A 20,052-nucleotide genomic window follows, 5' to 3' on the forward strand; every position below is an offset into this window, starting at 1 on the left:
TGACTGAATTTATTAAGGGTAAGTCATGTTGGAATAAGTAAAAGTAAAATAGGTGGTGTAGCCGGGAGTGGGAAAAGAGACAACGTTGTCACAGTTAATAAAAAAAACGCATTTTGAGTATCTTTCTCGAAAAAAGTGGACTATAGCAACTCCACATTCCCCATAAATGTAGTGCATGGTAACGTACATTCCTGAGTAGTGCTAATGTGTGATATTGTACAAGTAAAACGCTTACACATGTACATTATACACCCACAGTATCCAAAAAAGGGACAGATCAGTTTGTCATTAACATTATCTCTAATTACTTGTTATTTATTTTAAAGTTATTGTTAAACAAAACCAAACTCTCGAAATTATGATTATGACCATCAATGAGTATTATTTTTTGCTGATTATGTACTTAATATAATAATGTGGTGTTATAATTTTGAGAAATAAAAATAAGAGTCAATAAATGTTTGTTTTTTAAATAAGGTGTAAAAAACGCAAAATATTTTTTATAAGAGTCTTGTAAGTTTTTTCTTAGCTATTTTTGCGTCATCTATGTTGCCACGGCTGACCCCACCACCTATTTTGCTTTTACTCATTACAACATGACTTACCCTTAATAAATTTAGTCAGATAAATTTCCTTCACACAATTTTACATCGAGGTCGTTTTGTACTAAAATAGCAATAACTTTTTTGTTAATTGAAACAATAGCAACGTTTTATACCATTTTGGAAACTGCATTAAATGAGCTATCTTTTCAAATAAGGTGCCAGGTTTGCGTGGTATAATTTTTTTACAGTATGTAGAGTCAAAGTTGTTTATAAAAAAATACGATTACCTTTTATGACTTTGAAAACCGTGTTTTTTTTAAACATACAGCATTACTCGATATTTTTTTTGACTTCGATCAATAGCAGGGCTATACAGGGTGATGCAACACCAAACAAATTCTAACAATATGGATTTTTGTACCGGCGGCACGCAAAAAACTGATCCAAGGTGTCGATTTTCAGCAAATTTATAAAAGTGTCAATATCTCGAAAATTATCGAGTTTTTACTAAGGTCATATTGTGATATTCTGGCCTCTCATGAGCTGACCTATCAGCCCTTTAAGGGATGACGTTGACTTTTGGGACACCCTGTATGTTATGAGCTGGTAGCACTATTCACGGCTACGGGAAAGCTACTGGATGGCCATGTAATAAGAAAAGTGGTGCCCCTATACTAAAAATATTAATAATTTCTACTCTTTCTAGCCAAGCTGTATCGAATCTTTAAGCTGTGTCGACTGAATCGAATCTTTGCCGTGCGAGCACTGCGCCGCAGTCCTGTGCTTCCCATGCATAGGCCATGTTAATAAGATGTTTGTTTTTTTTCTACGAATGCAAAGTAGATAATGAAATTAAATACTGAAATAACCAAACCATCTCTCGGAAAATAACGATCTCGGTCTTCGTTTAGGTGTTATGGAGTGGAGGACGCGACTAGGCAAACATAGTGTAGGACGCCCGGTTAGAAGGGATGACAACTTGCGAAATGTGGCTGAAAAATTGGATGTGGCAAGCTATTCGCATGAATTTTATCCAGTGGCCTGCTTTGGGAGAGGGCTACGTCCAGCAGTTATCTGCTATAGGCTGAAAAAGCTTAATTTTTTGGTCTATCTCCTGAAATAACCAAAGTCAATTTACTAATAATAATTTATTTTATTACCCTTATTAAATAAAAAAGAAAATTTACATTTCTACATTATACTGTATTGATGGATCTTGTATGTTCGTAGATATTTTGCTTATTAATAAGGCTGTAATTTTAAACAGTATCAGAAAGAAATATCAGCAGTAGCGTTTAAACTACAATCTCATTAAAATTATCAAGAAACAACGTTATTTATTTTAAAGTTCTCGGAACAATAACCGTGAATTTATTTTTTCAGGCTGGCAACACTGTTTAAAACTCCACCGTGGCTAGGATAGCTCTGTCATTGTGCCAGGTTTATCGATCGATTTCTCCGAACACAACGTCCAGAGTTCCGATGATTGCGACGATATCTGCCAGCATAGAGTTCTTTCCGATCTTCTCTAGCGCCGCGAGGTGAGCGAAGCCGGGGGCCTTGATCTTGCATCTGTGGAGGAAACATTTGTATGAGCACAAAACATGATCCCTTTTATTAAAAAACGACTTATACTCCGACCATAGTCCAGTTCTATCTTTAGTCTAGAGAGGGTAGATGAAACAATGATTCTGCCATACTGTTTTCGGTAGATATAGCGATCTTCTTCTTAGCATGTCGGTGACAAACACTAGAGATGTGGGCTTCCATAACGGAATATTAGCAATTGAAAATCCGCTGTTTCGCTGTCAAATCTGACGTAAGTTGTATGGATCTGACAGATGTTTGCGTGACTAAGTTGGCGCTGTTCTTTTTCCATATGTTTGTTTCGTTCCGAAAATAGTATCGAATTGCCACGTTAGCCGGCGATAACTAAATCCATATCTACAAATAGCAAACCTGTAAGGCTTAGAGCTGCCGTCAGACACGAGGTACACCCCGAATTCTCCCTTGGGCGCCTCGATGGCGGTGTAGGTGCTGCCCAGGGCACTTTACTGTACCCTCTACAAGTTATCTATTTTTGTGTAGCCATAACTGTGTCACTCTACTGGGCATAGGCCTTCTGTCTTCTACAGTTTGCATAAATATAGAATAACTACCTCTAGCATACAGATTTACCTATATTTTAAATACCTAACAATAAAAATATTACGTTTTCTTCTTTCAGTTGCAAAGATCTCCTGTCAAAAGTTTTTTTTTCACATTTTGTGAGCCAGAAAACGATACCTTTTTAGGGTACTGTTTTCTAAATCCATATCTACACATAGCACAGACCTGTAAGGCTTGGAGCTGCCATCAGACACGAGGTACACCCCGAACTCTCCCTTGGGCGCCTCGATGGCGGTGTAGGTGCTGCCCAGGGTACATTACTGTACCCTCTACAAGTTATCTATTTTTGTGTAGCCATAACTGTGTCCCTCTACTGGGCATAGGCCTTTTGTCTTCTACAGTTTGCATTAACAAAGAATACCCTAGTATACAGTGCAGCGATTACAAGATTTTCTAACCTCCGTTTACGTTGGGAACCGTCAACTGTCACTGTCAAAATGTAAGGCAAATTTGTTAGTTCCAAAAGTGACTACGTTGGCGCTGTTCTTTTTCTATATGTTTGTTTAGTTCCGAAAATAGTATCGAATTGCCACGTTAGCCCGTGATAACTGAATTCATTTCTACACATAGCACACCTGTAAGGCTTAGAGCTGCCGTCAGACACGAGGTAGACGCCGAACTCTCCCTTGGGCGCCTCGATGGCGGTGTAGGTGCTGCCGGGCGGCACCTGGTAGCCCTGGGTGAAGAGCTTGAAGTGGTGGATCAGGGCCTCCATTGAGGACTGGAATAGAGAGAGGAAATTATTATTATACCTATTGTGTCGTTACCATCTCGGGACTATCGGGACATTTGGAAGGTGTGCAAGGGGCTGAAGCCAACATGTAGATATTATTAGTATTAGACTTGTGGAATTTTTATGATAACTTCTTCTTTAGCCTATAGAAGTCTGCTGGACGTAGGCCTTTCCCAAATAACGCCAGTGGATGCCATCTATAGTTTTTCTCATCCAATCTTTACCAGCACCTTTGGCGAGCTGTCAAACCATCAAGCCGGAGTGCTGATAACTTAGATTCCTGTTTTACTTCATAAAAGGTTCAGACACTACAATCATGTTAATTTATATCTCTTAGTAACTACATAGACATAACCTTCCTAACCTCACGACTTCATCTCGTTTGAATTCCACTTAAAACTTGATTGTTACTTATCTCCAAAACGCCTGTCAAGCGTGAAGATTATGTGTACTTACCTTCATCTCCTCCCTGCTGGGTGGGGTCAGTTTAGCATCATCAGTCTTGACTTCACCGGCCGGCATCTTGTTGAGGCACTTACCTATGTATATCTCTTATTTACATACAGAATAAGACCTACAGTGACTACAGTTCTTCATGCTTGAATTCCATATACTATTCATTAAGTATTGCTTAGACAATAAAGGCAATATTACCTTCAGTTCCTCACGACTTATTATCTCTTATTGCTTTAAAAATAAGGGCTAAATTACCTTCATCTCCTCCCTGCTGGGTGGGGTCAGTTTAGCATCGTCAGTCTTCACTTCCCCGGCCGGCATCTTGTTGAGGCACTGGTCTATGATGCGGAGCGACTGACGCATCTCTTCTACGCGGCACAGGTATCTGAAGAAGAAAATAAGTTGTGTTATTCCACTAAGAAATTCTGTCTGTATATAACCCCCAAATACATAGCGCTTTTTGACACTTTAAAATAGGTTTACGAGTCGAAACTCGTGTTTTAAAGTAAATTTTAACCTTATTGTAAATTGAAGGTCTTTGAATTTGATGCATGGTGTAACAATACCATTGCCACCGGCTTCCCTTTTGGATTGACAGATTTCATATTTAATATGCACCTCACCATAGACCTGGACTAAAGTCTGTTTTTTAATCTCAGATACTAAACTGACAGATTCAGGACGGTAGAAAGGGCATGAAGTGAACTATAGGCGGTGGCGGTGGATTACTCATCCATTTAGCTGACTGCGTGTTTGAAAAACTCTAAAGATAAAGATAAAATACTCTTTATTGCAAACAAACAGAAACAGTTTCACAAACATAGAAAAGAAATAGTACAATCGGCGGCCTTATTACTAAAAGTAATCTCTTCCAGACAAACACATAGATAGGAAATAGACAATATGAAAGTGTAAGTCCCCCACCTGTCGTAGCAGTCCCCCTTGGTCCCGATGGGCACGTCGAATTCCACCAGGTGGTAGGCGTCGTACGGCTGCGTCTTGCGCAGGTCCCACTTGATGCCGGAGCCTCGGAGCATCACGCCGCTGTGGGGGGAAATATTTATATAAAGAAAAGCAGGTTTACATGGAAATTAAGGGTTACAAAAACTTCGACACAAGCCGACTCTACACTAGGGCTTGAGGCTAATCTTATTACGGGGATGCTGAAATAAAATATTAAGGCGACTCTATGTGACTGCGTCACCCCTCTGCCTATCCTGTAAGCGTCACCATTACAATACATAATCTAAAGACATTTTATATTTCCTGTATTTCTTATTTTCTGCGTGGCAAATAATTTACATTTCTTCTTACCTGAATCCATAATTAAGAGCGTCTTCAGCACTAACGATGCCGATATCCTTGGTCCTCTGCACCCAGATCCTGTTGGTAAAAATGGGCATTTAAGCATTTAGCATATAATGTAAATGTGCTATTTAAATTCCAAACAATAGCACGTTATTTTATTTTACCGTTTTTCGTTATTAATTTTATTTCTATATTGCGGACTTTTGCCTATAAATTCGATCTGTAATGTAAGTAAATAACTGACAATGATAAAGTCTTTGCAAAATCGCACTCTTTATTGTCATGACTTTATAAATGGACTGAGCCCGTAGCATAAGTAAAATTACTAGATGAATTTTGAAGGAAAATTTTAGTTCTGTTACCGACCACCTGGGGCGCTGTTGTTATTATCATACAAAATTACTCGATGAATTTTACTCCACGTTCACGATGAAAATTTATGCTAAGGTCTCTGTAAGTTTGTTAATAGTTTAAGCCTTTATCTGTACCTGTTCGTGGTCAACACGTCCTCCACTTCGTCCAGGCGCTCGGCGAACTTGGACGAGAACTCGTAGATGTCGTCCATCAGACCGAGGGGCATGTCCTTGGGAAAAAAAATGATTAATTAATAAAGGGTATGTCCTGGGGATGAAATATAGGTACAGGGGATTGCAGAAGAGGTGTCGCGGCTCGTCATTCTGAACAAATTTCGTTCCAATACTGTTAGATATCCATGAATAAAATTACAAAAAAAGAAGAAAAAAATTCTTACCATCTAGCGTTAGTCTCGCACACCACTTACTAAAGACACTCCCCAGGGCCGCTATCGGTCGTTTCGCGAACTATCAAACAGCGCCATCTATTCGCCATTTCGCGAACTACTCAAAAAGCGCCATCTAGCGTCTCTCCCGCACACTACTCACTAATGAAACCCCGCCGGGGCGGATGTAGGCGGCGTGCATGCGCGCGCCGCTCACGCGCTCGTAGAACTCCATCATCTTCTCGCGCTCCTCGAACAGCCAGAAGAACGGCGTGAGCGAGGGATGAGGGTGGGGGTTTATCAGTGCGCTTTGAGTAGTAGGTCCGAAATGAATGAAATTTATCTGATGGAATCTCACTCTACTATTTAACATACCGCATTCTTTTATATGCTTCGCATATAGGGCGCGGAATGAATGGAATCTCACTGACAAAATCCCACTCTGTGTAGTATTTAACACACCACACTCTTATATTGCTTCGCATAAAGAGTTAATGAATGGAATCTTGCTGATAAGATCCCTTTCTGTATGGTGGTTAACGCACCATTTTTTATATGCTTCGCATATAAAGCGCCATCTAACTCACGCTTCGCCAGCTTCTTAATAGCGCCATCTAGCACGCGTTTTGCGAACTATCAAACAGCGCCATCTATCGCCCATTTCTTAAAGTACTCAAAAAGCGCCATCTAGCGGAACTTTCTGGAACTAGGTACTTACCAATGAAACCCCCCCGGGGCGGATGTAGGCGGCGTGCATGCGCGCGCCGCTCACGCGCTCGTAGAACTCCATCATCTTCTCTCTCTCCTCGAACAGCCAGAAGAACGGCGTGAGCGCGCCCACGTCCAGCGCGTGCGTGCCCACCGCCATTATGTGGTTCAGGATGCGGGTTATTTCGGCGAAGAGGGCTGAGGGAGAGGGAAAATATATTTAAGGCTGAATCGCAAGAGATCTTCGCTAAGTTTCGATAATTCACGCTTACGTAGGTGTATGCATTTTGTTTTCATTGCAGATGACAGCTGCTTGCGTCAACTGTCATCTGTTTCATTATGGTGACCACTAGAGGTGTTAGTTTGTATGTACGAATCCGCAAACATTTTCTTTACTTAGATTTGCTTGCAATATGCAAACTTACACCTATAGATATGGCTCAAATGTCTGCAGAATAGTAAGTGGTTAGCATAGAATAACAAGTACAAGTCTCGTTATTCTATGGTGGTTAGTCAGATTAGAGTCAATTTCTGGTGGTCCAGTGAGCAGGACGTGTATATTCTATAACAAACAGATGAAATGTCATCTTACTTCTTTCACACCTTTCATTCCTGTTTGAGTGTATCATCTTTATACTTCTTGTGTCTTTTTATCATCGTGGCGGTGGTAAACACACTACACTAGGGATTGTGAAAGGATTGGCCAGTCTGATAAGCGTAAATATAGCGTTTATAAAGTAACGTTAAGTACATGTCATAACGTTATAACAAACAGAGGTGCGATCACGAATGTTGTCTTCATAAGTCTATAGTAATTCGATAGGCAAGCCACTGGAATTTGTAGCGTCTATTAGTTTCTAACGTTACCCACAGGGACGCTGATCAAGATGTCATACAAATTGCTATCGAATAACGCTAGCGACTTGAGTCGACAGCATTTGCTAGTCAAATACATAGTACAAAACACTCACTTCTAATATACTTGGCCCGCAGCGGTATATCGATATTCAGCAGCTTCTCCACAGCCAGCGAGTAACACTGCTCGTTGCACATCATAGACACATAGTCCAGACGGTCGAAGTAGGGTAGGGCCTGGGTGTATGTCTTGTATTCTATGAGCTTCTCTGTGCCTCGGTGGAGGAGACCGATGTGGGGGTCGGCTGCTCGGACCGTCTGTTGGGGAGAGATAAATAATTTAGTTTTAGATATTTAATACTGTCGTCTAGGTCCGTCTACAGGTCGTCTAGTGCATAATTTTCAGCTATAAACCACTGTATAAACATGTAATACTTATATTTTATTTTAATACTTAAATATTTTTACTTGTACGTACTGAGGCATGCTATAAACCTATAAAGAAAGGGTAAGAGAATGGTTTATGTTAAATGTCGAATATACATAGAACTTCCTTGAAGCTTGAAGTAAGCACATTATGTCGGGTCGGGCCTCAGTGTAAAAGTAGCTCAAATGTATGTTTGTACTATTTTACCATGACATACATACAACAGTTACATAAAGATTTATGGAAAACTAATTGTAGCCGGCGAGTTTCGCTACGCCATAAAAGGTTTTTCCAGAATTTCGGGATAAACTAGGTAGCCTAGGTAAGAGTTAAGTCAGGGCCTCAACTTACTACAGCTGGAAGGAAACTGGCTATAGCAATTATAATGTTCCAAATGTAGGAAGCTACATTAACCTGCACTAATACAATCTATAGGCTACCCTTCATCCTAGAATTTCAACGGGAAAACTTTTTAAGGTAGTCGGGCAACAGAAACTTTGCAACTAGCCAAATTAAATCTAATATGCTGGTATTACCTCTCCCAAATCAATGAAATTTAAAATTCTTGTCTCTCTCTTGCTTACCTCTCCATCAAGCTCCAGCACGAGCCGCAGCACTCCGTGGGCGGCGGGGTGCTGAGGACCGAAGTTCAGGATCATGTTCCGCACTTGCTTCTCAGAGGGCGTGATCATGCCTGTAACAAGAATACAATGTTTATAAATTACTAGCTGTTCCCGCAAGCTTCACTACAACCTAAAAAAAAAACCTATGGGAATTTAGTGATAAAAAGTAGCCTATATGTTAATCCAGGGTGTCAGCTAACCCATTAACAAACACACTCACAAACTTTCGCATTTTAATATTAGTAAGTAAGATTTTTTCATCCTAAATATGTTTTTTTTAAGAACCTCAAGCTAATAAAACTGCTTTAAATTTCGGATCTTCAATGAATTTGGTAAGGTTGAGTATTTTAAAGAGGGTTAAGATGGGCAGGTGATGAAGTGCCAGTGCAGAAACATGGACACTGAGAATTAAAGTATGGCCATACATTCACCAAATTACACTTGTGAGAAATAACACTCTTAAAAGGAAAAGCTTAATGATGCCTCTGCAATATTGAAGTACATTTAAGTGCTCAGGTTCAATTTTTAAAGTAAATGTTTTAATAATTTGGGGCAATTTGGAGTCAAGATTGTATGGGTGGAACATTTTTATTCCATGCATACGATAAACAAGTGATATGTATTGTATAATACAACTACAACTATAGCTGGAAACATACCGCTGGTGGGCACTCGCTTCATCAGAGCATTGATCTTCTCGTCGGGGAAGATGACGACCCCCTCGAACTGCTTCATGTAGTCCTGGTCCGGGAACCAGCGGTGCGCGTGGCGGTTGGAGCTGGAAGTAATAATAAATAAATAATAGGAAAGATTATTTAAATCTGTCTTTTTAATAGAATATAGGTCGCTGAGACTAATGTTGGAGTAGGGTTTGTCATTGAAAGGATTAGTGCCCATTTCTCCAGTCGGTTAGAGCATAACCAGGGAGTAGTGGTTGACTTTTGACACATCTGTCATGAAATTTATATGGAGATGACATTTAATTTATAAATCAATCCCTGTTGGTTAGATAACTGACTATGGAGAAATTAGCACTTCATCATCAGCCAATAATCATCCACTGCTGGACATAGGCCTCTCCCAAGGAGCGCCACAACACTCGATCCTGGGCCTTCCTCACTTAGTCACTCAGATTTGAATCTGTAAATGACTGACAGTATTCACATATTGAAAATGGACACCGAAACAGCTGAAACTGTACATAGTCTTTGGTTCTTTGATGTTGTGTCAATAAAATTGCTATATATTATTGAGATGCTCTACTGGCGACTAAAACCACATTCCTACGACCCATTGGAATATCAAACACAATAGATTTTTTATTTCTCAAATTTTTTAGGATGTTACAGGAATTGCCCCATAGGATTGCTTGACTACATGCAGAGATGCTGCCAAATAACAGCTGAACCCAGTCTGCTAACTTATTGAAGTGTGTGGAGGAAAGGAATCATAATCTAATTTTGCAATAAAGTTTAATCTGTGTTCTGTTGTATTGCTTGTTAGAGAAAAGCTAGCCTAGCACCAACCAACAGGCAGTACAGAAGCGTTAGAAGTATTTTTTTCCCTTCACAATATAAGTGTTTACTATTGAGCTGCCACCTATGTTTTTGTGTTTATTTGGAGTTAAGTAAGGTGTGGAGTATTTTAATCAAGGAAATGATTCTTCATTTATATTGCTAATCATAAAAGCTGCTAAGTGGGGTACAAAGGAAGATTTATGGAACTTGGAATAAAATTGAAACGTATTAACCTCAAATATTACATAATTATATTAATAAACAAAACCACTTTAAATGCATTTTTTCAGTAGGTATGCTTACTAGCACTTACTTAACATTTTGCACAGCTGGTAAATTCTTTAAAAGGGCGGCTGTTTGCCCAAAGTTTGCGGATTTTCGCAGCCAAACATTTAGAAGAGAGGCCATTTTTCACGGGACTGCGTTTCGTTTCTACTAATTTAAAGAAGAAAGGTAAGCTCAGATGTCAAAATGACATAAATCTATAAAAATAATATTGCTAAAACCAAACGCAACAAAACTACTGTAATTCAAAGTTGATTTTGAAACACTAACGGCTAGTGTTACCAGGTATGATAAGATTTTTATAAATATCTCGTTATTAACTATAACTTTAAGTACATCACTAACTTTAAAAACACAAAATTGACAGCTGCAAGAATGAACGAAAGAATTCACTGAATGACTGAATGCAGTGTTGCCATTAGCGTACATTTTACACATTTGACCTACTATTTTAGCCTCCCATGTGTAATGTGTATATATATTTGTGTTCGCAGCGCGGGGAGGCTCTCCCGGCATCAAGCCATCAACGACATCGTCCGTAGAGCTCTCGTCACAGCTGGCGTTCCAACGGTTTTAGAACCGCCGGGTTTATGCCGTAGTGACGGGAAGCGCCCGGACGGTCTCACTCTGATTCCGTGGGAGCGGGGCCGGTCCGTGCTATGGGATGCGACGTGCGTCTGCACATTTGCCCCATCCCACGTAGGCCTAACCGCAGTAACCGCTAGGGCCGCTGCAGAGGCGGCTGCAAGGCAGAAAAGCAACAAATACAGACAGTTGATGGCCACCTACATCTTTGTCCCGTTGGCGTTGGAGACCGCGGGGGTCTGGGGTGAACAGGGAAAGGCCTTCGTAAGGGCGATCGGTCACCGCTTGAGGAGTCGAGGCTACGACAACCGCTCTGGGGCATACCTGATGCAAAGAATATCCCTGGCTGTGCAGCGAGGCAATGCTGCGAGCATCATGGGCACATTTTCGTCAGTTATGTCTCGGGGCGGTTTATTCACTTAATATCTAAGCCTCGTTAGTTTTATTTTCTTTTATTGTTGTAATTAGTTTATTTTATTTGTATATAGTATATGATTAGTAAGTAAATAACTTACCAATTGGTCCATGTAATGTACCATTTAAACTTAACTTCCAATATCATGATTATCATGTGTAAAATCTTTGTTTATGGACTATTTTACGTATTTTTTTTGGAATCGCAGCAAAAAAATTATTAACCACAATAAGTTACGATTTTGATTTTCTTGTATGATTATTTTCTCAACCAATATGATTATTACATGATTACAATGAGTATAAGGCAGATGACAGCTAGTGTTCATCTACCTGCAGTTTCCGTTAGGATAGGGAAGGTGGGAAGGAGTTACAAACATCTGTGTACCTGTCTGTCAGCTGTTTGTGTGTGTACCCACGAAGTTTCTTGACCCTATGCATATGGCCCCAACAATATCATACATAAAACTGCGGGGTACCTACTCTGAAGGTTTTAGGACATTGTAACACTTTTTAAAATGCTATAATAAATATAGGTACGTTTCTCACGACTAAAATCTATTAAAATATAGTACTTCTGCTGACGAGCAGGTGCGAAAGAGCTGGAAAAGCTAAATTGAGTGATTTTAGTAAAAAAACAGCTCATGTACGGTTTTAACCCTAAATGTACGTTTTCAGCGCTGGATATGTGCGTTTTGAGAACTCCGTTGCGGCAACACTGACTGAATGAGACAAACGTAAAAACGGCGGCGTTGTTGTGAAAATTTATTTTGTTTGCGAATAAAAATCAACACAATGCTCTTCTATTCCTTCTTCAAATCACTTGTCGGCAAAGACGTCGTCGTAGAATTGAAGAACGACCTCAGCATATGCGGCACGCTGCACTCCGTCGACCAGTACTTGAACATAAAGTTGTCGGAAATCAGTGTCATAGATCCGGATAAATATCCTCATATGTTATCAGTGAAGAACTGCTTTATCCGTGGTTCCGTGGTGCGCTACGTGCAGCTCCCAGCCGACGAAGTGGACACGCAACTTCTCCAGGACGCAGCGAGGAAAGAAGCCACAGTATCCACAAGATAAAAAAACTAACCTCAAAAGTGTTTGTTTACGGTTAAACTTGTTTGCTCGTTTCAACGAGTAATGAAGAGTGTCTGATGTAAATATTGTATTTAAGAACAAGATGGTCTTTCAATAATAAGTGTGGTTTAAAAGTTCAATATTTTGTTTTATTGATGATAGTTGGATTAGGAAGGCTAGATTATTGTGAGGCTGCTCTACCTATTATACAGCATTGGTATATGGCTAAAGAGAATAAGACGTATCCAGCCCTATGTCCCTGATGAGGGATAACAGGATTTCATCATCATCATCAAGCATCTTAAGCAATATTTTCCAATGGTATACTTTTAAGACAGGTAGGTATTCCGATTAATACAAAATAATGTTGTGTATTTTAATGTGTTACTAAATTATTCTTTATTATCAAAAACTGGCTAACACACCAATCGCTTCATACAACAGACCCCTTAGCATGAATTTTCATTGAGAATGTGAAGTAAAATTACTCATACTCATGACATATTACATTGGGACTAACATAACACTCTGGCGAAAAGTGGGTGCAGCAATGCACCTCTGCCTACCCCGTAAGGGAGTACATTAGTACAAGGCGTGAGTGCGTGTTTTTTTTTTTTTTTTTTTTTCATACTCATGAATTTTGTAGGAATATTTTAGTTCTACTACCAACCGCCAGGAGTGCTTTTCATATTTTCATACAAAATTACTTGTTTCTACTTCACATTCACAATGAAAATTCATGCTAAGGGGTCTGAATCATAATCAAGCAGCAAACAAACATCCACCGCTGGACATAGTATTGTCCCTGGGAATGTTACAGGCCTTGACAAGCAGCTCCGTAAAGAACAAAAGGTAACCCCAAGTTTTACTTACTTTGGCTTATAGTCAAGGCATAACATAATGTTTTATAAGGTTTGAAGATAAAAATATGACATCACAATTCCACTAAATAATTTCAACAACCAACCTTCTTAAAAACACATAAAATTTATTCTTATACAAAACAAACTTACTCATCACTCCAAACTAACACTTAACTTATGAACCCTTAAATTTACATATAACTTAATACATAATTTAAATTTATATGTAGTTATTCTCGTCATGTGGCGCCCTCTTGTAGAAAGCGCGGTGAAAGTCGGACGGGCCGGACGCCCCGATCCACGCGAAGTAGCCGCGACGCCACAACAGCACTATTGTCAGCATTATCGGCACCGCTAGCAGCACGCCTGAAAGAGAAGAATTTGTGGTAAGTACCTAATACTTACAATGAATATAAAAAATGTAGATGTCGCTAGTAAAAGTTTTACACAACTCTATTAGGCCAGTGTGATATTTTTTTGATTTTTCAAAAGCACTTTAGTTAATGCATTTTTTTTTAATAAATTAATAATTCTTGAGAAATGTCTGCAAGCAAAGATTCGATAATGGCGATGTTAGATTACTTAGATCCAAATGGCTATAGGGTTCCCTAAAGTAGTATACATTATACATATTATGCTCAAGAAAGAGATATTTTATACAAGGTACGTGTGATTCCCGTTTAGACTATACCTCCTTTTGAGAAATAGTTACGAATTGATATCTAAGTACCTTCTATTATTGTACACATTTATTGTGTAACCCCCTTATTCATAAAACTTAACTTTTTTATTAATAAAGGATTAATTATTATTATCTATAATATAGGAGTATTTCGTCGGAAAAAAATATAATAAAATTAATGCACTTTAAACGTACCTATCAAGCACCCCATCAGTATGGCGCCGTCTCTCTCCGGGCGGTTCCCGTACTTGTCCACACAGCGCATGGTGCGGTGTATGTCGTGCAGGTGCTTCATGGTCTTGCCTCGCATCTCTATCGGCTCTTGGCAGCTGTTGACAAGGCAGTGTTAACTATGTGAAAGGAAGTGATGTGGGGTCGGCAGTCTATTATGCTATACAACGCTATTCTATTCAATCCATTAATCACTGTGATAAACCCTAGATAGCTCTTGATTTGTCATCGACAGTCTATAATTATGCTCCTCCCATAAATAGCCTGGATGCAATCTGAGGTTCTTTGCATCTTCCGCTAAGGGTGAGAGCGTCCCTTACTATGTTTTCCAAGGTATTTAGACGTTCATACCATCGATATCTGCTCTTCGATAGATTATCTATTTCTTTATTGGAACTTCACTTTAGCTCCTCTATGACCTAAATTGTCCTCTTGTATACCACTGTACCACTGAGTATGAATGGTCACCCGAGTCCGTATTGTTCTATGTGGTATACTTAGAACTTTTAACTACCACTAGGTACCTAGTTCTAGTTAAAATCCATAGGCTTAAACAAGATTAACTTACACCATCAAACTGCTAGCGTTCTCCTTCTTCATCTCCACCACCGTGGTCAAAACATCCACCATCCACTGGGTAGAACACTCGCACAAGTACGGGTTGTTGGACACGTCGATCGCTTCCAGAAGGTTCCAGCGGGCGACGAGGCGCGAGTCCACTTCGGACAGGTTGTTGGAGTGGATGTAGAGCTGTGGGGAAAGACAAACCAAAAATATTAAGTAATCAATTGAGAACAAATTCAAATTCATTTATTGCAAGTCACATTGTGGAATTAGGTGGTAATGAGTTCATTAGTTACAAATGTGACACCCTGTAAGGGCGTAGCAACCAGAGGGGCTTAAAATTATTTAAGTACCTACTTATCTCATAACATGCATTATATTTTGAATAAGGCAATAACAATTTTTATAAATAGCTATACAAATTAACAATATTCATCAAAAAATTATAATATCATTTTAAATTATTAAAATCTTAAATAATATTGATAAGCACTACTAAATAATGATATAAAAATACATTGAATTATTATAGTTAAAAAATAAAAATAAAAAAATATCATCTATTAATCAAATTAACATTTAATTAAGAAGAGACTATTTATTAAATTACGACTACTCATGATTCACCATTATCATCAAAAAATTCTGTTATTGTATAGTAGCTCTTTTCAATTAGGTATCGCTTTAAAGACTTTATGAATACCTACTTGGTACGTTTTTGAATTTTTAATTACGTTTGGTATTGAATTATAAATCTTGATAGCCATAGAGTGGGGCCCTGTTGTATACATCTTTAATTTTGAGAAGGTAGTTTTTAGTGTATTTTGGTATCTGTTATTTCTTCTAGATAATTTGATTGGGGAGTATAGGTTTGATTGTTTTTTAACATTCAATCTAGCGAGATCGAAACCGTGATTATGTTTTCAAATATTATTGCTTTGCACTGAATGTGCCCGCCTTGCTGTCCATAAAATATTTGATTGGTTAAGTTACATACATAACAAGAGAACTAGCAATTGGCTAATTTATGGGACCAAAACTAGGACTATTTAGTTAAAACAGGGTAATGTCGTAGTTACCTCCTTGAGTGTCGGCCAGACGTACGCCTCACCGCTTCCATCGACTCTAGCCAGAGCCTTCGGGTGAATGTAGCTGAGTTTCTCGTTGAGGCACATATGGAGGCTCTCCAGGTTCTCCAGGCCGGACAGAGTGCCTTCCCCGATGTAGGTGAGCTCCGGCATGTTGCTCATGTGGAGTTCCTTCAGCTTCGACAGGGTTGGGAAGCCGCTGATGGGAATGAGAAAATGATTGTTATTTGAAACTGTAGAGTTGAATAGGTATGAATTTTTGGTTATAAGTAGTTATTGGGTGGAATGGAAACAGGGGACATGCAAGATAAAGAGTAACTAACTACATAGTAATTACATTACGCGGAACTTTGATAACTGATGCTGATTAAGGCAGATAGTATGCTAATGTTTCTCGTTTCTCTATTACGTTGCTACCTTGTTCCAATTCCATAGACAACAGAACCTTCTACAAGCTAGCTGGCTTTCCTCAAGCTGTACGAATGTTCATGTACGTTTGCCGTCATCTACCTACTATCCTCCTACACAACATAAAGCTGCTTTGCTCAAAACTATACTATACATGTTTACTTTTATTCATCCCTAATCTCTACCACAATCCAAAGAAACTTACAGAAAATCCTCGTCCTTCTTGTCCAGTCTAACAATCGGGTTCTGGTTTATATTCAAATACACCAGGTTCTTGGTTTCCTCCAGCTCCTGCGGGACCGCCGTGAGCTGGTTGTCGCTGATGTCGAGCCGCTCCAGGTAGCGGGGGGTGTGCAGGAACTTGTCCGGGATCTCCTTGAGTTGGCAGCTTCGGAGGCGCAGGACCTGGGTAGGGGATTGTTAATTATTAAATAAGATACGAGGGTAGTTGGGATCATAGGTAATGTGTAACGACCAATAAGCTGTTAGAGTACCTATAATAGATGTTATAAAAGATATCCATGCCCTGTTATCCAGATCCCGTTAGTAGTTAACGTGAAATTCTAGTAGTTAATGTGGTGAATATTAATATTGTGGGTAGTCCAGAAATCACACAGCTTTAACATACAAGAACATAATTATACATTAGGGCACAGAAAACATTAATCAAAGAAATGAAACCCAACCGCTACCGCCAACCAAGTCACCGTGACCCAATCCCAGCCCAATGCCCAGTGGTTTACAGAACAGAATCATCATAAGTACATGGACAATTGGACAGAATAATCATAAAATCATAATTTACCTTCAACTGCGGAAGACTAGAAATAGCAATCAGGGTAACGTGATCAATAAACATCAGAGGGTTCCCGCTCATGTCCAGCTCCGTCAGCTCAGTCAGATGCTCGAACAGATCCTGGTTGATAGAGTGCAGGTCGTTGTACGCCAGGCTGAGGGTCCTCATTGTTGCTAGGGGCTCGTATTCTTCGGGGGAGTAACGACCCTGGAAGGTATAAATGTGGAGCTTTAACGATGGTAGAGAGAGAGAGGATAAAGTTATGTGGTTGCTTTAGGTCTTATTGAGCATTGAAAGTGTTACGGTATTGGTGATGTTGATAGGCATCAAATTCAAGTATGGTCATCATAAGACCCATATATAGAGTTATGCTTAGAGCAATGTAAATAATAGCTATGTGTAGAATATAGTTACCTGTGTAGGAAGCTAACGCAAAGAAGCAAGTCATGAACTGAATCCAGATGAGATTCGCTCATTAAAAACTAAGTAAACAAAATGAATGCCAGGCAGTTTTGACCTAGGGGTATATATACACAAAGGTTCCATTGGAGGGAGCCAGGTGCAGGTACTAAGACCCCCACAGAGAATAATAGAATAGAATAGAATGCCAGAATCACCTCAAAAACGTGCGGACTCAGCGCGGCAGAAGTCAGCCTATTGTGGCTCAGATCCAGCACCCGTATCTTCTGCAGGTCCCGGAAGCTGGCCTTCTCCATAGTATCGATGCTGTTTCTGGACAGGTTGAGAACCTCGATCGGTAGCTCCAGCACGTGAGTCACGGACTTCAGCTCGTTGTTGCTCAGGTCCACTTGGAGAGGCTTGAAGTCAGTCAAACCTGTAAGTACAAAAATTATGATTTTGAATTCGTTATTTTCGTAAGACTTTCCTCAAGGCTAACTTTGCAATAGGAAAAAGACGTGTGTTTTGCTTTAAAAATATGTTTGTGTTGTGATAAAAGCATTAGTTCCGAATTGGATGATTCATTAAACATAGGTATTTTTTTATAATTTGAAGCATTCTTATTTAATACGTAGGTATGGCTATCAAATCAAATATTTTATTGCCATCGGTCGTTAGTACTAAATATAATAAAACAGTGGGCGACGCAACGCATTGATTAAATGAGAGAAGAAGGGTTCGGGCTGATGATGATGATGAATAGGTCTGTCTGTCTGTATCACTAAGTACATCCCAAGTTTATAACTATGATTAACTAGTTGAAAATGCATAACCATACCTGCCCAATCGGCTGCGCTGAAGAAATCCTGAACATTCTGGTTATTACAATTCACCATTCCATCTTTGCACACACAAGCTCGGCAGATGTAGTCTGTTGGTACGATAGTAGAATTGGCCCCTGTCTGTGGCGCCTCTGTTGCGTCTGAATCTGAAAGTAAACTGTTTTAGTTTGGATATTCGACAGTAGATGGCACTATTTGTAGTTTGAATTGATATTTTCGAAATTAAAACCAAAAAAATAATCGATAAGTATTTCCCTTTTTGATCGAAATTTATGAAGATATCAGTGAAAATATCTAGATAATGATGTTGATTCTGAAGGCAGAAATTCTAATTTTAACGCTGTCAAACTAAAAAAATTGCTAGCATAAAATGACATTTACGGAAACAATCATAGAGTCGAATTTTAAACAAAGAAATTAAGGTTTTGACGTCTCTAAATTTAAAATTTCCGCCTTCAGAATCGATATCAATGTTATTGTAAACCTACCTTCATCTTCAGACATCGCCGATCCTGCCAAAAGCAGGATGCTCAAGAAGTAGAAAATAGATCGCTTCATTTTTCCTGTAAAAACATGAATCACACCATTACTCTTTATTTTAAGTGTGAATCAATAAATTGTAGGTGCACTATCGAGACAGGACGGTATGATAAGCACTCTTTATCTGATAACTAGTCAGGTTTTACTACAACACCTAGGTACCTACAACCAGCTGCAAAAGTCGTTAGACAAATCTTCAAATGGGCAATGTCCGAAAAAATTCGACAACGCTCATAATTTTTCTGATGATAGGAATGACCCTCCGTATCATCCTAAAAAAATCTCAGATTTTTTCTATGCGTTAGTAATTTTATAAAAATATAAATATTTCAAGTACCTATCACAAAACGGGGATTCTACGGACTTTAGGACTTTTTCCATCGTCTCAATGAGCATGCAAGTTAGTTTAGTTTAGAATTCCCCTATTCCGACAGCTGAAAGGTAGGTCAAGGTCGCATAAATTTTGTTTTGATAACTTGTGTTACTCACAAGTACCTAGTTACCTACCTCCCTACCAACTTACGACTTTGTCCAATCCAACTGTTTCTAAGCTATCCTAAACAGATATGCCTATACCTAGTTACCTACCATCTACCTTAACACTGAGGTTAACTTGGCCACGGCGAGAGATACAGTTACTGCCAACAACAATCGACCAACTCATTCATACTGTGGCATCTTTTTCGATCGAGGCTACTTAAACCTATTACCTACTGGGTTATTTACAACCCTTAATAAAGAAGTACTTAGGTGTGTACCTTCTAACTAAGCACTTACAAATTTAATGGCACTGTTTCCACAAACATGCAAATCCAACGGATAAATGGATTTTTTTATTAAGCACAAAACCACATTTCACTTTAAAAAACTGGGTAAGTATAATGGTAGTTAATATTGGTCAAATTCTACGTAAATTCAGCAAAATACTAACTGAGTCGTCTAACAAAATGGTGGACCAGATTTCATATCTTATCTGCTTATCAGTCAGGCCTTAACGCAATCTTTAGGTAGGTACGATTGTTTGTACAAAGAGCAAAATCCAAAATAACGTTAACACGGTTTAAATTTGCTCAACTGTACAAATATAAAATGGTGTGTGTGTCATTTCCATTGTAGATATTATATCTGCGGGGGGATGATGCACTTTTGCACTTGACTCTCGAATGGAGAAGTAATAATTATACACTACTACAGC

General features: G+C 39.1%; 3 protein-coding genes across 7 annotated transcripts; 1 reads left to right on the forward strand and 2 right to left on the reverse strand.

The window, feature by feature from the left end:
• Positions 1-1,678: 1,678 nt before the first annotated feature.
• LOC105391108 (NADH-ubiquinone oxidoreductase 49 kDa subunit) lies at positions 1,679-10,551 on the reverse strand. 2 transcript variants are annotated; one of them, XM_048632118.1, is made up of 12 exons: positions 10,394-10,551; positions 9,223-9,341; positions 8,525-8,634; positions 7,630-7,831; positions 6,744-6,856; positions 6,114-6,188; positions 5,700-5,794; positions 5,218-5,286; positions 4,828-4,947; positions 4,159-4,288; positions 3,290-3,435; positions 1,679-2,117 (listed from the first exon to the last, which is right to left on the reverse strand). In XM_048632118.1, exons 1-12 carry the CDS (start codon positions 10,486-10,488, stop codon positions 1,988-1,990), a joined length of 1,404 nt encoding a protein of 467 aa, XP_048488075.1. In that variant the 5' UTR covers positions 10,489-10,551; the 3' UTR covers positions 1,679-1,987. The 2 variants fall into 2 exon arrangements, with proteins under 2 accessions (XP_048488075.1, XP_048488074.1); XM_048632117.1 differs by lacking the exon at positions 6,114-6,188 and having other exon boundaries at positions 6,669-6,856.
• Positions 10,552-12,089: 1,538 nt separating this feature from the next.
• On the forward strand, positions 12,090-12,584 carry LOC105382334 (U6 snRNA-associated Sm-like protein LSm2). Its single transcript, XM_011552193.3, has one exon. The coding sequence runs from the start codon at positions 12,160-12,162 to the stop codon at positions 12,445-12,447; it is 288 nt and encodes a 95-aa protein (XP_011550495.1). The 5' UTR covers positions 12,090-12,159; the 3' UTR covers positions 12,448-12,584.
• A 916-nt stretch (positions 12,585-13,500) lies between these two features.
• On the reverse strand, positions 13,501-19,759 carry LOC105391100 (leucine-rich repeat neuronal protein 3). 4 transcript variants are annotated; one of them, XM_048632116.1, is made up of 10 exons: positions 19,635-19,759; positions 18,806-18,880; positions 18,314-18,457; positions 17,694-17,911; positions 17,086-17,283; positions 16,486-16,685; positions 15,864-16,071; positions 14,789-14,970; positions 14,185-14,318; positions 13,501-13,673 (listed from the first exon to the last, which is right to left on the reverse strand). In XM_048632116.1, the coding sequence occupies exons 2-10, from the start codon at positions 18,873-18,875 to the stop codon at positions 13,528-13,530; spliced, it is 1,500 nt and encodes a 499-aa protein (XP_048488073.1). In that variant the 5' UTR covers positions 18,876-18,880; positions 19,635-19,759; the 3' UTR covers positions 13,501-13,527. The 4 variants fall into 4 exon arrangements, with proteins under 4 accessions (XP_048488073.1, XP_048488072.1, XP_037977631.2 ...); XM_048632115.1 differs by having other exon boundaries at positions 18,314-18,463; positions 19,635-19,758; XM_038121703.2 differs by lacking the exon at positions 19,635-19,759 and having other exon boundaries at positions 18,806-18,883.
• Between the last annotated feature and the right edge of the window lie 293 nt (positions 19,760-20,052).

This window comes from Plutella xylostella, chromosome 30 (assembly GCF_932276165.1).
Source record: "Plutella xylostella chromosome 30, ilPluXylo3.1, whole genome shotgun sequence".
NCBI lineage: Eukaryota > Metazoa > Arthropoda > Insecta > Lepidoptera > Plutellidae > Plutella > Plutella xylostella.